At 43.1% G+C, this 14499-nt stretch overlaps 3 protein-coding genes across 5 annotated transcripts; 2 read left to right on the forward strand and 1 right to left on the reverse strand.

The window, feature by feature from the left end:
- The first annotated feature begins 463 nt into the window (after positions 1-463).
- On the forward strand, positions 464-6062 carry LOC120666789. 2 transcript variants are annotated; one of them, XR_005671861.1, is made up of 9 exons: positions 464-803; positions 1069-3755; positions 3839-3919; positions 4047-4199; positions 4391-4554; positions 4618-4775; positions 4917-5039; positions 5149-5236; positions 5402-6062. XR_005671861.1 is itself a non-coding variant. In XM_039946730.1 (9 exons), the coding sequence occupies exons 2-9, from the start codon at positions 1314-1316 to the stop codon at positions 5623-5625; spliced, it is 3423 nt and encodes a 1140-aa protein (XP_039802664.1). In that variant the 5' UTR covers positions 464-803; positions 1069-1313; the 3' UTR covers positions 5626-6062. The 2 variants fall into 2 exon arrangements, 1 of the variants encoding a protein (XP_039802664.1); XM_039946730.1 differs by having other exon boundaries at positions 4628-4775.
- Positions 6063-7476: 1414 nt separating this feature from the next.
- Positions 7477-8352, forward strand: LOC120666804. Its single transcript, XM_039946751.1, has one exon. The coding sequence runs from the start codon at positions 7750-7752 to the stop codon at positions 8065-8067; it is 318 nt and encodes a 105-aa protein (XP_039802685.1). The 5' UTR covers positions 7477-7749; the 3' UTR covers positions 8068-8352.
- Positions 8353-8716: 364 nt separating this feature from the next.
- Positions 8717-14147, reverse strand: LOC120666796 (SPX and EXS domain-containing protein 5-like). Of its 2 annotated transcripts, XM_039946744.1 has the most exons (13): positions 13839-14147; positions 13598-13714; positions 12510-12548; positions 12328-12420; positions 12086-12202; positions 11449-11544; positions 10757-10870; positions 10582-10635; positions 10017-10064; positions 9762-9912; positions 9487-9652; positions 9330-9399; positions 8720-9253 (listed from the first exon to the last, which is right to left on the reverse strand). In XM_039946744.1, the coding sequence occupies exons 2-13, from the start codon at positions 13661-13663 to the stop codon at positions 8996-8998; spliced, it is 1272 nt and encodes a 423-aa protein (XP_039802678.1). In that variant the 5' UTR covers positions 13664-13714; positions 13839-14147; the 3' UTR covers positions 8720-8995. The 2 variants fall into 2 exon arrangements, with proteins under 2 accessions (XP_039802677.1, XP_039802678.1); XM_039946743.1 differs by having other exon boundaries at positions 8717-9253; positions 13598-14133.
- Between the last annotated feature and the right edge of the window lie 352 nt (positions 14148-14499).

The raw sequence follows: 14499 nt of genomic DNA on the forward strand, positions 1-14499 counted from the left end.
ATTAGTAGACTCTTACCTCTGTTCGAATCTTAGTTTCAGTAACGCAAAGTGTGTAAATTATGTATGTTTTAAACTTAGTTTGTAAAACTTACGGTTGAGTTTTGTGTATATTGTTGTATTTTCGAATGTATGTCGTGTTTGTACTATCTGCGCCCACCTTCGCGTGTGACTATCGGAGTTATTTCGATCGGGACATGGGTTGAGAAATGATCGTCAAATTAAACCATTAAGTTAATGCGCCTGTGTTCAAATGACGACCGTTACTCTTAATTTAGTTAGAGTTTTAATTTGTTTCCGTCACAAAATGCAGCAGCAAGAAGCAAGAGGTCGGCGGCAGCGACTTGGCACGCCATTCGCCACCGCCCTTAATTTGGAAAATCATAACGTAGTTGTCAATCTGGAGGCTTTTTTCTGTGGCCGTAATCAAATCCCCTGCCCGGCGGCCATGAGTGCCTTTTAGCAGAGGAAACCACCCCACTCCTATTCGTTTGGTTGTTTGGAGGCTTCGATCACTGCACCGCCCACCACTTCGTCCCGGCGTCGCCGTCCTCTCCTCCCTCCCTCCCTCCCCCGCTACCGCCAAAAAAAGAAGGAAAAAAAAAAGAAAGATTCAGGGGGGAGCTCGGCATCTTCGCCGCGGTTTCAGAAGGCGGCCGGCGTAGGACGCGCGCGCGAGTCCGTCCCCCGGGCATAGCCGCCGGAGCCCGCGGGTCGGTGTCGGTGGCGCCGGCGTTGGCGGGCGCCGCCGTGGGGGGGATCACGCCGGTGCGGCCTGCTCGGGTCGATTCCGTCCTGTTTCCGTGGTATGGAACCCTAGCTTTGATCGGATGGGACTGCTCTGTTCATTGGGGATCTCTGTTTTCCTCCGGCGGATCAAATAAAAATCCCACCTTTCCTCCGTTTCCTTCCTTCAATCCCCGGTTTGGTTTGCTGCGTGGGGGTAACCTAACAATGCGAATTGCTCAATCGTTTATGGTTCCATTATTAGGCCCTTATTCATGATCGACCGATCTTGCATGCAGAAAAGGGAAATTTTGCAGCTCAATTCGATTTGTCCTGTTGCTGCAGGGACCAAGGAAGGATATTCGATATGTTTCTTGGTAATTTGTCGTCGCTCGGTCAGGGCCAGGGTGGACATTAGGTGGCTACGCGCTGTTTTTCTCTCTGGAGATGAATGATTCGGTGCTGGAAGATAGTCCTACTTTGGTGATTGGCATTTCAGAGCCAAGTGGAAGGACATTGTTTCGCCTTCGAGACCGAGCTGCTCAAGGAGGAACTTCTGGCACAGCCATTGTTCATTTGCTCTGCGTTGGATGAATAACCAAGTTGGTTCCAACCACCAGAAAAACTTGGATGTTGTCTATCAAGATCTGACCAAAGTTCTAGGTCGTAGATTTGACTCTGAGAACCTTTCGGATGTCTCAACTACTGTTTTTCCACTGAAAGGCGTTATGGATCCTACAAATTTCTTGCATCTGAAAACAGTGCCATCTGAGAATGGACTCAAACCAGTTGAAAATCAAAGCGATAATCTGCTGGATATGGCTTGTGAAAGTCCATTTTCTGGAAAAGTCAAGTTCATGTGCAGCTTTGGTGGGAAAATCTTGCCAAGGCCAAGTGATGGGAAGCTCCGGTATGTGGGTGGGGAGACACGTCTCATCTCCATCAGCAGGAGCTTCTCATGGAAAGAACTCAAGCAGAAAACTCTGACAATCTACTGTCAGCCTCATATCATCAAATATCAGCTACCTGATGAGGATCTTGATGCACTGATATCTCTTTCATGTGATGAGGATTTTCAGAATATGATGGAAGAATACGACACTCTTGAGAAGGCTAACGGTCCAGTTAGACTAAGGATATTTCTTGTTTCCCTGACTGAATGTGAGGATCCATCATTGGATTCAAAGAGCTTGGAGAGTGAACCGGAGTATCATTTTGTTGCTGCCATCAACAATCTTGCACAGCTGGATCGGAGCATCAGCGGCAACAATTTAATGAGCCAGCCGAACCATCAATTGGATAGTTCTCCACTCCCCTATGGAGACTCACCTCTCTGTCCAACCAATACAGAAACTGGAGCCATGGATTCTGTTGGAGCAGCTCTTAGTGAGCCTTCCTCTCATTTTTTTATTGCTCCATACACACAACAAATGGTGGCGGAATCGTCAACAACTTCGTCCCCGAGCTTAGGTCAGCAGAGGACCATGCAACAGTCTAGGATGCAACCCCCTGCAGATGAACCCACCAGGAATCATGAACATGTTAATAGAAGTGAGATTTGCAATGGTTCAAATTTGAAAGCCATGCCTCCAGGCCATCTAAACAAGAAGCAAAATGATGCAGACAAGAGTGTTGGAACTGGATCTCCCATGCATCATGTTCACATTCAAAGGCAGGTAAAAGGTTTAGCTGGAAATGATAGTGAATTGATTCCACGTACCAACTATGATATTTCTACTCCAGTGGAAGCATCCTTGTATTCTGAAAAGGCCCCCATGCATCCGGAGAATGCAGGATGGGCACCTGGGCTGCAGGAACACACTGCTCAAATTCTAGGCATGCCTCATGCCTTCTCAGATCCTTTGCTAAAGGATATCAATGATGTACCTGCATCCAATTTGTCATTACCTGCTGATTCCTACATAACCCAATCGTTTTCCCACAAAATATGCCAAACTAATGAGTTGGAGAGAACAATTAGCAGGACTAGGCCAGCTTTTGAATTTGTTAAGCTCCCTGACATTGCCTGTACAGATGAAACAAATTATCTTATCTCTAATCATATAGACCAACGGTACAATCAAGGAGTTATTGGCTCAGCCAGTCCACAGGCACCAGTATCTTACCAACATGAAAGTTTGTCTAGTAATGTGACACAAAAAGGTCATGATGGTGGCCCTGTAGTTCAACAGCAGGATAAGTTTTATCGTCAGGATAAAAATGCTGGTCCAATTGTTGCTCCCTGGAACAATTTTGTTGATGCAGGATTGATTTATCACACACCTGGTGCAAGGTTGTCCTCAGATGAGCTAGATGCTCTAGAAAGTTCAGTTCCAAAGCCAATGCATGCTACTGATCATTCCCTTTCATATCTTCTTAATGTATCCCAAGGAGGGGATTCAAATCGTGGATTACACATAGAGGAACTGAATTCAGGGCCTATAGAATATGGAACCACTGGCTATGTGCATGGAAAGGATAAAGTTGCTCCAGAGCCCCATATTTTGTTGCCTATAAACACTTCTGAAGCTTTTGCCTTGGAAAAATCAAAGGTCAATGGAGAAGCAAGTGCTTATCAGAATGGTAATCTGTGCCCATCATCAGTGCATAACTCTGGTTTGGCTACCTCTCCACATATTGGGCTGATTGATACTGATCTGAGCATGAACTTGAATGGCAATGGTGACCTCTCGTTGTCTTCATCTCAAAATCCAGTTACAGATGGTGTTCCTAGGAGAGAGGACCCCCTTCGTGATTGTGGCCACATTGCCTCTACTGAAGGAGTAATTGGATTTGACCATACCATCATCAGTAATGAAAGCATGAAGCTACCACACAGGATGCATGATAATGCTCAAATTAATGTGCCTTTCATAGTTGAGGATGTGACTGATAATGTGCCTTCAGGCATTCCATCATCCAGCTCAGGTGTTCCTCATGTTGTAATAGCAGCTGAAGAACAGCAAGAGGTGATTATCTCATCACAAAAGGATGATGATATTAGGAGCAATGAGCCAGAGTTTGCTACTGAGGTATAGCCTATATTATATATTTATCATGCCATTTGTTCCAAGTTGATTTTTGAGGATATCGTGTTTATTATATCAAACCTTAGGATCGTGATGATGGAGCTGTTGATGGGTCCATTAGTGATGCTGCGGTTGCTGAACATGAAGCTAGCATGTATGGATTGCAGGTGCAGTTCTCATGCTCTAAATTTTTCTTGAGCAAGATTGCTATTTGATTTGCAAAACTTTGCCATAAATTTTATCTATAACATGCAAGTAATAGAAAAATGTGGTTGTCATGATTTTGATGACCAGATCATAAAAAATGGTGACCTTGAGGAGCTACGTGAATTGGGATCTGGGACATTTGGAACTGTATACTATGGAAAGTGGCGAGGAACTGATGTTGCTATTAAGCGTATTAAGAAAAGCTGTTTTGCTGGGAGATCATCTGAACAAGAGAAACTTGTGAGTAGTGTTTCCATCAACATTTTAGTCATTTGATTGCTTCATCATTTATGCGAAATCCGTTGACACCAGATGCGAGGACACTGATGATAAGGATAATATTGTTATTGGAACTGAAGCCTTTTCAACTGAACTCATGCATTCTTATTTTCTTTTTTCTGAATTTGATTTCAATCTTCTTTTTTCTACAGACCAATGACTTTTGGAGGGAGGCACAGATTCTTTCAAAGCTACATCATCCAAATGTTGTCGCTTTCTATGGTGTGGTCCCTGATGGAACTGGAGGAACATTGGCAACTGTGACAGAATTTATGGTGAATGGATCACTAAGGAATGTTCTTTTAAGGAAAGACAGGTGAGTTGTGTATGTTTCTGTTAGGCACTTTCCACTCTGCACAATGATGTGACTGTTTACTAGATCCGAGCAGAATGCTTGACCGTCGGAGGAAACTTACCATTGCTATGGATGCGGCATTTGGGATGGAATACTTGCACTCCAAAAGCATAGTGCATTTTGATTTGAAATGCGATAACTTACTTGTTAACTTGAGAGATCCTCAGAGGCCAATCTGCAAGGTAGGTTTGATTCATATTGAGCTCTCCATCGAATTATTTGAAATTGTGTTCGTTGCTAATGAGCAAAAATTTTACCTTTTTTTGCCTTTCAATTTTATGTTGTTTAAACTGTGCCATTAATCATTCGTAACTAATTTTCAGGTTGGAGACTTCGGGTTGTCAAGAATTAAGCGCAACACTTTGGTTTCTGGTGGTGTGCGTGGCACTCTACCATGGATGGCACCGGAGCTATTAAATGGCAGCAGCAGCAGAGTGTCAGAGAAGGTAAGGTCTTTAATCAGGCTCCAGATCATTGTCTAGGACAGGACTCCAGACCATTATTTGCAGGTGCAATCATGATGTTCCTGATATGTAACTAGTTTTCACACTGTAGGTGGATGTTTTCTCATTTGGTATTGTTTTATGGGAAATCTTGACTGGTGAGGAACCATACGCAAATATGCATTGTGGCGCTATCATAGGTATGTCTTTGCCATATCTCCCTTGTTTTAACTTCCATTATCCATCAACCAGGATAGGAACTTAGGAAGAAATAGAACAACAATCCTTCATCCATTCATCGCTTTCACCGTCTAAATTTTCATTGTTCAGTCCTCTAATTAACTTGCATTACTTGTCCTGAGAAGGCGGTATTGTCAGTAATACTCTCCGGCCTCCAATACCTGAAAACTGTGACCCCGATTGGCGAAAGCTGATGGAACAATGTTGGTCGGCCAACCCTGATGCCCGGCCCTCATTCACCGGGGTCACTGACAGGTTACGGGCCATGCCATCAGTACTTCAGCGAGAGGAGAGGACAGGCTTCGGGGACCAGATAAAGCGCGATAACATCAGCCAGCAGATTATTTAACTGCCATAGGCTGCATCAGTTCTGCACTGACATGCGAGGCGCCTATATGTGCATAGAGTACATATATACATACATGTATTTATTGGTTATCGTGTGTATTCTATTCTGCTGTATATATGCTTCTTGTAAATATTTTTTTTAACCCCCCATGTTGAGGGTTTCTGATGTAACTACATGTATCTGAGTTAACAAGTAGTGCAGGCTGCTGCCTGTGGCCTCACGGTTGTTAACAGTTTTGTGTGTAGGTTGTGATGGTCTACCAAATAGACCACTCGTGCTTTTTTGGGCCTTGGGTTGTAAAAATATGAGTTGGACACTTGTAATAACATAGTAGCAGATGAATTACTGGCTATACTGGCATGGCACTTTTGTAACTATGAAATTTGAGAAATATATGGAACTTTTTGCTTGGCTGAACTGGCAGCAAATTCAAGGAACTTGTGACTGTATCTATATGTGCTATGGACTTCAATAACATGCTATAATTCGTTTGTTTTTGGTAGCAATGCAGATTCATTTGGAACATTGCTAATTCAGAGCTCGTTTGGAAGAGGTTTTAGCGGCTTCGGTTTTACATGTTTTGCGCAAATTGAGATAGACATTATAGCGTGAAGCTGTTTTATAAGCCGAGTTAAAAATAAAATCAAAGCCTGACGAAGCTATTTTTGGGGCTTCGCCACTGAAACCTTTTGGGGAGAGCACATCCAAACGGCCCCTCGCAACAAGCCGACGTTGCATTGGTGTCAGAACGGATAAGGTGTCTCCATTGGATTGGATGATTTCTGGATCTGAGACTCCTGGCTCTGATCTTGATTCTTCACATCATTTCCTGGCAGCTGCTGCTGAACACTGACCTGAGGCACTGGTCATGCAATGTCAGTCGTGGAGCTAATGTCGCCGACATGGACGTGTACCTCGGCCACCGTGCTGATCCCATGCTTGGACGGTGGATTCTTGCTTGCCCTAGTTTTAGGTGGTGTTTAGATGCGTAAACTTTTGGACGTAAAGTACTGTAGCACTTTCGTTTGTATTTGGTAATTATTATTCGATTATGGGTTAACTAGGCTCAAAAAATTCGTCTCGCAAATTACAGACAAAATGTGTAATTAGTTATTTTGTTTAGCTACATTTAGTACTTCATGCATGCGTTCAAAGATTCGATGTGATGGGAAATTTTGTAAAGTTTTGAAAATTTGAAAGCAACTAAACAAGGCCGCTCTGCCGAGACAACCCAACGGTACTGTGGTCCTAGTTTAACCTTAAAATACAATGCCACCGACGATTTATTATCATTGCATTGTTTACTGCTTGGTTAAGCAGCTTTCTGACCTAACCAAACTCCGCTAGGCTTATTGTTTGCAGATTAAAGCTGGTAAAGTGTTCATTGCAACTGAAAGGTGGTTTTGCTGCCTCGTCAGTGCCCATTTCTGTCTCTGCTACTTTTTCCTGCACTGGTGCTGAATTACCTAAAAAGCCCACGATTCCATTGGGAATGATAAGTAGGTAAATCCTTACGTTACCTCAATAAAAAAAGGATTTAAAGAGGGTAAATTTCTTTTCGTTTACATGCTATATAGTCAATCATTCATTCACACCAAATGATGTGTTCTACGTAATTAAGGTACCGCCATTGCGGCCCTTTTACTGGCTGAACTGACGCGTGACAGCGTAACTTTTATTGAGCACAGTCGTGTCATTAGAATCTGATTAGTTGGCAGTAAAAAGGAGAAAAAGACAGCGGAATGTGCTGGAGGGGTCATCGTCAGCTCATCACCGCCGATGACCGGCGGAGCGAAATAAACAAGAGAAACAGGCGGCGGCGACACGTGAAACCATGTCCGGCAGCTACCCGTTTCGAGCTCCGAAGTCTCTGCCCATTTTTAAAATGTTTTAAGCGGTGATTAATTGTGGTTAGAGTGGTGATTAAGCAGCTCCTTGGCTCCTCCGATCCATCGCCGTCTATAAATAGGCTCACCATCACCACCTCCTCTCACTCATCTCACCCTCTTGAGGCTCACACAACTGCCGCCATTAGCGTGCTCTCCCTCTCACTCAAGGTCTCCGATCGAAGAATCAAGCGAGGTCAAGGGAGCGGCTTGCCTTGCTTTTCCTCAGCAGCCGGCCATGTCGTCGTCCATGGTGCCGTCCAAGAACCCGCCGCCGGCTGCCGGGTACGGTGGCGACGGTGAAGGCGGCAGCGTCGACGCCGCCGCGGCGGCGGCGCCGGTGACGAGCTTCCTGTACTTGCACCCCGGCGCGGGGGCGCTGGACAAGGACGCCGTGCTGCGCCGCATCCGCCACCGGAGGCGCCACAACCGCCTCCGCGACACGCTGCGCTCCATGCTGCAGGCGCCGCCGCCGCCGCGGCCGGAGCCGGAGATCATGGACGGCGCCGAGCGGCAGCTCCCGTGGCCGCTCGACGACGCCTTCTCCGCGCCGTAGCTGAGTGCAATTAGGCGCTCCTCTCTTGTGCAGATTAAGCAATGCCATGATCCAGCGTGCGCCTCGCCTCTTCTTGTGTAGATCGATGAAGAACAGGCGAAGACAATCGAGCGCATTGCTTAGCGCTGTAGTAGATGTGTGCGTTCCTATTGTAAATTATACTGCAAGGATGGAGCCATGGATGCAAAGATTATTCTGACGTCTTCTTCGTATAATTGCTTGCCTACTTGGTGTAGTTTTGAATCATGATCGAGTTATTAAAGAATGTTTGGATCAAATGTTTAATTTAATTTTTGTCTTCTTTTGGATCAGGATTTAAAAAAATTGAAAAAAAGGCTTCAATCTGTAGGTGTGGATACAATGATTGGAGTACATCATATATCATTAGAGACAAGTTTCTTGGATTCAGATATTTTGTTTTAATTTTCTATAATGTTATGATGGATGTTACTTCATCAGGTCCCAGCTAGTACTTAATAACCTGGCGGTGTGCGAAATGGTTAGGGCACCCCACCAAGGATATGATAAACAAGGTGAAGAGATATTTCTTGAGCAAGTGCTGGGCCAAGAACTCATGATTTTGCGCAGGTAGATTATTTGGTACACATCAAACATAAAAAGCTGGATGCCAATCATAAGTGCTGAATACTGATAAGTTCGTAAAAATTCAGCCTTACTATTATTCTTTCATGTGTCAACAAATACCTCATGTTGGATTCAAGAGGGTTACAACAGTATATATCCCCAAGAGGATTACAGTCATACGTTTCACCAACAATTTCAATCTTTTTATAGAAACCTATCATGTATCCCTGACCTTTTGTGCTCTACAGACAAAATCTGAACCGTCGACGTAAAATTTGGCTATAATGGTCACACTAAAAGAATGATGATGAATCTGTATCGTAGAATATGGCTAGAATCCAATTCATACTGTATGGTTATTACTAGAATCCAGTAGCCTGTCTCCTTCCGAGGGCATGTCGGATGACATCTCCAGGTTTTGCTTGGCTGTCATCTTGTTCCACTCGTTCTCAACTCGGAAGAACACCCACTGCCACCGTCTCAGTATTTCCAGTGCAGCTATGGCGAACACCGTCAGGTAGTTGTGTCGAAGATGTGCCGAGAGCTTGTATGTCCATGCGCATCGCAGAACCAAATTGCTGCCTAGTACCCAGTAGAACACCTGTAGGGCATGTATAGGACAGGTGACAAAACTGTCCGGGAGTTAATTAAGAGCATGCATGTGTTCAAGTTCATACCCAGTTCTGCCCATAAAGAAGATTAGTCCATATGCTTGGGTTTTTGAACATGAAAATCCTGGTTAGGATGCTGCAGGGACAGAGTAAAGATCATTAGCAGAGATTGGATGTGTATCACACCGTTGAATGAGTAGCAGACAATGTAGAGGTGCCATACCTCAAATCCCAATCTCGCTTTATATCCCAGTAGAAGGAATACAGCGAGTTTATAACACTAGATATAAGCCAGAGGGGTCTGTAAAAGCTAACCCACTGCTCAGGAAATACATGATACTTGAGAGCCGAAAGAAAAATAACTGGAACTGCTGTTGAGTACTTGAGGGCTGGATTTGGGATTAAAAAATGGCAAGTTATTACAGAAATGGGTATAGAATAAGGTTACAAGTTATATGCAAAATAAATGAACAAAGTGGATGCATGATGAATTAATACCGTTCAAAAGACATGTCTTCTCCTTAGTATCCTTGTACTGTCGTAGACATTGGAAGAAACGGCACAAGTAGGGGAATACGAGAGCAAGAGGAATAGCAATGGAGTGACTGCCACAAATAGAATCTGCTTCAAACCAAGCAATAGTCGCAACCTGGTATGGAAATGAGGAACATTGCAGAAGAATGGAATCAGCTCTCACAATAATTTAGAACTGATGAGAAATGCAGATAACTAATAGCATATGTAAGAACCAACCTGGCGATTCACCATGCGACAAACTGAACGCTCCAGATCTGAGAACACCTGTTAAGATATGAAACAAATAAAAAAAGATCATAAACAACAAAGATTAAACATTATAATCAATAAGTTTTCTACTTGCGTAAAGTAAGAATCCGTATCATTTTGTTCAAGTAGTTAAGAAGATAATTTTTGTCTTCCATATATACTCCATTCATTTTTTAAAGAATATCACATTTGCTTTGTCCCAAGTCAAATTTGTCCAACTTTGACCGAGTTTATAGGAAAAAAATTATAATATCTACAATACCAAATTTGTTTATTGAATCCACTATGGAATTTGCATATATTTGGTAGTATAGATGATGTTATATTATTTAATAAACTTGGTCAAAATTGGACAAGTTTGACTAAGGACAAAGCAAATGTAACATGTAAAACTACATATATTAGGATACACCAAGATGAAAAACAGAGAATCATGTATTATTGACAGCGAGTACAATATTTTTGACATGGATGTAGGTCAAATTAAAAGAAAATGACTGCAAGTAATACTTCTTGATAAACTAGGACATACCTTTGACATGGATGTAAAAATATCAGCCAAAAAGAAGTCGGGGAATGTAATTGCCTGCACAAAAGATATCAGGAAATCATTAAATTTGCTTTGATCAAGAGCATATAATATTGTTTTGAAGCATAGCGAAATGTAAAACCTATCTGTACTCATTACTGGTAGATATAAAGCTTACTTGTAAAGGCAGTACTATACGCCACACTGTCCTCAGAAAGTAAAATCTTGATGATATGTAAAACATATCAAAAGGGGAAAAAAGGATCATCAGAAGGATAGCATACAAGAGAACCTGAGAGGCAGAAAGCATACATCAATTAGTTCATCGCGCCCTATAAATGAAGACTGATGCACGACTGAGGAAAATAGAGCAAGATATTCTCGCTTGCAACTTTGGGATGGAATTGGACAGCACATCCCATAGAATTTGAAAATAAATATATAATATGCAGCTGAACCCAAGTATATGTACTTCTGTATCGTTCACTGAGATGCACCTTTTCACTGAGAACAGTAAGTTCAGTGCTAGAAAACAAACAAAATGAAAACTACCACTCAGATCTACAGTAATACTTTAAATAGTTAGTGCTCCGATATTATATTACAACAAATCATCAGTTCATGAATTAACAGTGCCTAGGGGCCCAAGAATCATTAAATGTCCAGCAACATATCGTTAGGATATACTGTCAATAGCAAGAATTCAACGAATTTATCCTTACATGGATTTGATTGTTGTTAAGAAATGTTGGTCAGGTGGAAGCATTACCACAAACATAAGTAATAAGACAAAAGGTCATGGGCTTAAGCACACAAGAAAGAAGAATAAAGCATTGAATGAATTACTAGTAAATAGGTTAGATATTACACTGGTTGAGATGCTGCAAGAGACACTTCTCCATGTGAGTACAGATATAAGTAAGCTGTCATGCTTGTGGGGACAATTAAAGTCAGCCAAGTAGCACACTGTCATTGGAAAACAAAAGGCAAGTGTTAACGTAGCAGGTGAATGTGTCAAATACAGAAAAACAAACATGAAATGCGTCTACCACAACATTAAAGTCAGAAAGAATACTGCTCATCTGACAGATAGAACATGCAACAGGCACAAGTCATGTTCATTGAGAAACAACAATAGAAACTACATATTGAAAGCAGGATAAATTTGTTTCCTCATAAAAATCTACAGGTGTAGTTGAATTTGCAGAATTTATGAAATAACAGCATGATAGAAATCTGTGAACTTAATACTCAACATCAGCACATATATGATAAGGACAAAAAAGGTTCAAATATTCAGAAATGTGTTACAGCAGTGTTTTGGCAAATGCATTGTTGAAGAAAAAAAAGGCATTCAGTGCAGTGTTGAATCACTCTTACTCTCTCCTCACTATCTATGACTACCCAAGCTGCACTGTAGATAGATTTCCACAGGAAAAAACAATTTTGGCAAATCAGGAATCAAGTTTAAAAATGGAAAGTGCAAAGATGAGTGTCATAAACATACCCTCCATATCTCTCGGTGAGATAAATGTGTCTGTGCAAGATCAAAAACTTTAGCATAGTTGACAGATGATTGCGCCAAGACCCATAAATTTACTCCCCATAACCAAATCATCAAAGCCTGTAATGAAAAGTATCATAATTAATATGGATGCATATATACAAATCGAGGCTTTGATGTGTCTTCTTTTCTGCAGGTACAGATTGTTCAGCATGACACAAAGTACGGTGATAAAATAAACTTACGACAAGAAGAAGAGGATTATAGTACAAGAAAGCCTCATAAAGGAACAAGTCTCGCAGATCAGCACTCATTCTCATAACTGAGTCCCAACCTATCTGTAATGGGCAATAGATATAGTGAGTTACCACATAGAGGTTAAAATCGTGCATAAGAAAGGTCATGCATACATGATGGCAAGACTGACCTTGCAACAACATAAGCCCCATAGGAGAAACAATATGGCCTGAAAAAGGACAGCCTGGTCAGAAGTCTAAAAAGCATGATTTAAATACAGATTATTGAGTTGCATGCACCAACCAATTCAACCCAAAAGCTTAAGCTGATGGGGAGAGGTGGGCAATTCACTTATATTCCAACACTCCCCCTCACGTTCAGACATGGAATAGGAGCGAGCAACAATTATTTTATTTAATTGCACTAACCAGGATTCGAACTCGAGACCTCTGGCTTTGATACCATATTGAGTTGCATGCACCAACTAGTTCAACCCAAAAGCTTAAGCTGATGGGGAGAGATGGGCAATTCACTTATATTCCAACACAGATCTAGGATTAAATGAAAAAGGGTGCTTGCAGGGAAAAAATACTGTAACATCATTTCCAATATACCCTGGAATCAGCTAATGCATAATAATGTAGGAGCAAAGAAATATTTAACTGTTAGCATTATAGACTTTGGCTGCACAGAGGCAGTTGAATAGCATGTCATAGGAGAACATAAAAAAGAAGCTTATAATGGATGATGCGAAAGTCTTTTTTTTATTCGATTCAATATTTTCAGTCATTTTCCTGGAGAATCAGATGTGTAGGTTGAGTTCTGGTAAAGGATTGGTAACTTCTCAATATAAACCCCACATGCTGTCACTACAATATGAGTTGTGATTAATAGAGCAGAGATTAATAGAGCCATTTCTCAAAAATCCAAACTAGACCCTTCATTTCAAATGGGGCCTCAAAACATGCTAGTAGTTAACTGTCCGGCAAACATTAGCAGCACTTTCAAACAATGCAGAAAGTAGATGCCTACTAAACAGAGTAACTCGATGAAAGCTAGCTCGGTTGCTTTAAACTACGATGGTGTATCTATCGGGAGGTGAATTTGGCTATGAGCACTTGACTTGAAATCAGTGTACTCGTGGACGTGAATTTGGCTATGAATGAGCACTCGACTTGAAACCCGTGTGCTCGTGGTTGGATAACTCATCTCATTTCACAGCACGACGGAGGGGGCCACCAGGTTGAAACCGGAAGGGTAGTAGAGATGCCGAGCTACCTTAACCCGCCAGAGGAAGAGCGGCGAGGGCATGTTCGCGACCGCGGGGATGGCCGCGCCCTTCATCTCGCCGCCGGCGCCGCCGAGCCTGTGCGGCCTCCGAGCCAGGGGGCGGTCCTAGCGCCTCGACCAATATGGGAGGGGGGAAACAATAAACCCGTGTCAGCCACACGAACCCAATCCACGACAAACCCCCGTCGCCGGATCAGATTCCGATCTCCGACGAACAGCCCCCACTCACCAGCAAACGAACGAATCACTCGACCAACCAGCCCGCCCGCCGACCAATCCAGAGCCAGCCAGCCGACCCCCGCGGATCTCCTCTCCACCCCCGCGGCAGTCCACGACGGGGGAGGGGGCTGGGCGAGGACGCCCACGACGAAGCGGGGTGCGGAGGCCGCGCCTGATCTGGACGGGGGCGCTCGGCGCGCAGCGGAGGGGGGAATGGCGAGCGCGACGAGATCTGGGAGGAGGTGGGGGGAGGGGAAGAGGAGGGCACGAGGCGGCGTGCGCGTGCGAATGGGAGAAAGCGAACCGGAAGGTACGGGACGGAGAGAGGACGGGGAGAGCAAGTCCGACGACGAGTTTGACGTGTAAACGAACCCACGACTGTATTTAAAAAAAATTAATGAAATAATTTAGTTTGCTTTGTACTTCCGGAGCTGGAGCTGGGATTTATTTTTCAAATTTTATTAAATTTGTTTGAATTCAAAGTGTTTTCCTTGGAATGTGGAAATGCCACGGCACGGCGGGGAAGGAGAGAGAGGTCGTCTGCGGGTGTATTTTGGAGTGCTCCTACTCCTACACTGCACTTTGCTTGGAATTGGAGAAATCACCACATGGATCAAGGTACACCGTCTCCGCCAGTGGAGTTTTGGTTCCTTTCGCTTTCTTCTTAGTTA

This window comes from Panicum virgatum, chromosome 3N, assembly GCF_016808335.1.
Source record: "Panicum virgatum strain AP13 chromosome 3N, P.virgatum_v5, whole genome shotgun sequence".
In the NCBI taxonomy this organism is placed as follows: domain Eukaryota; kingdom Viridiplantae; phylum Streptophyta; class Magnoliopsida; order Poales; family Poaceae; genus Panicum; species Panicum virgatum.

What these genes read in the sequence shown, in the direction of transcription:
- LOC120666789 (XM_039946730.1), top strand. Translation starts at nt 1,314, where the DNA reads ATGAATAACCAAGTTGGTTCCAACCACCAGAAAAACTTGGATGTTGTC. An exon ending in CTAGCATGTATGGATTGCAG is followed by an intron (nt 3,920 to 4,046) that starts GTGCAGTTCTCA and finishes TTTGATGACCAG; the next exon opens with ATCATAAAAAATGGTGACCT. An exon ending in GCATTGTGGCGCTATCATAG is followed by an intron (nt 5,237 to 5,401) that starts GTATGTCTTTGC and finishes TGTCCTGAGAAG; the next exon opens with GCGGTATTGTCAGTAATACT.
- LOC120666796 (XM_039946743.1), bottom strand. Translation starts at nt 13,663, where the DNA reads ATGAAGGGCGCGGCCATCCCCGCGGTCGCGAACATGCCCTCGCCGCTC. An exon ending in TTTTTACATCCATGTCAAAG is followed by an intron (nt 10,065 to 10,581) that starts GTATGTCCTAGT and finishes ATATCTTAACAG; the next exon opens with GTGTTCTCAGATCTGGAGCG. An exon ending in TTCTTTATGGGCAGAACTGG is followed by an intron (nt 9,254 to 9,329) that starts GTATGAACTTGA and finishes CATGCCCTACAG; the next exon opens with GTGTTCTACTGGGTACTAGG.
- LOC120666804 (XM_039946751.1), top strand. Translation starts at nt 7,750, where the DNA reads ATGTCGTCGTCCATGGTGCCGTCCAAGAACCCGCCGCCGGCTGCCGGG.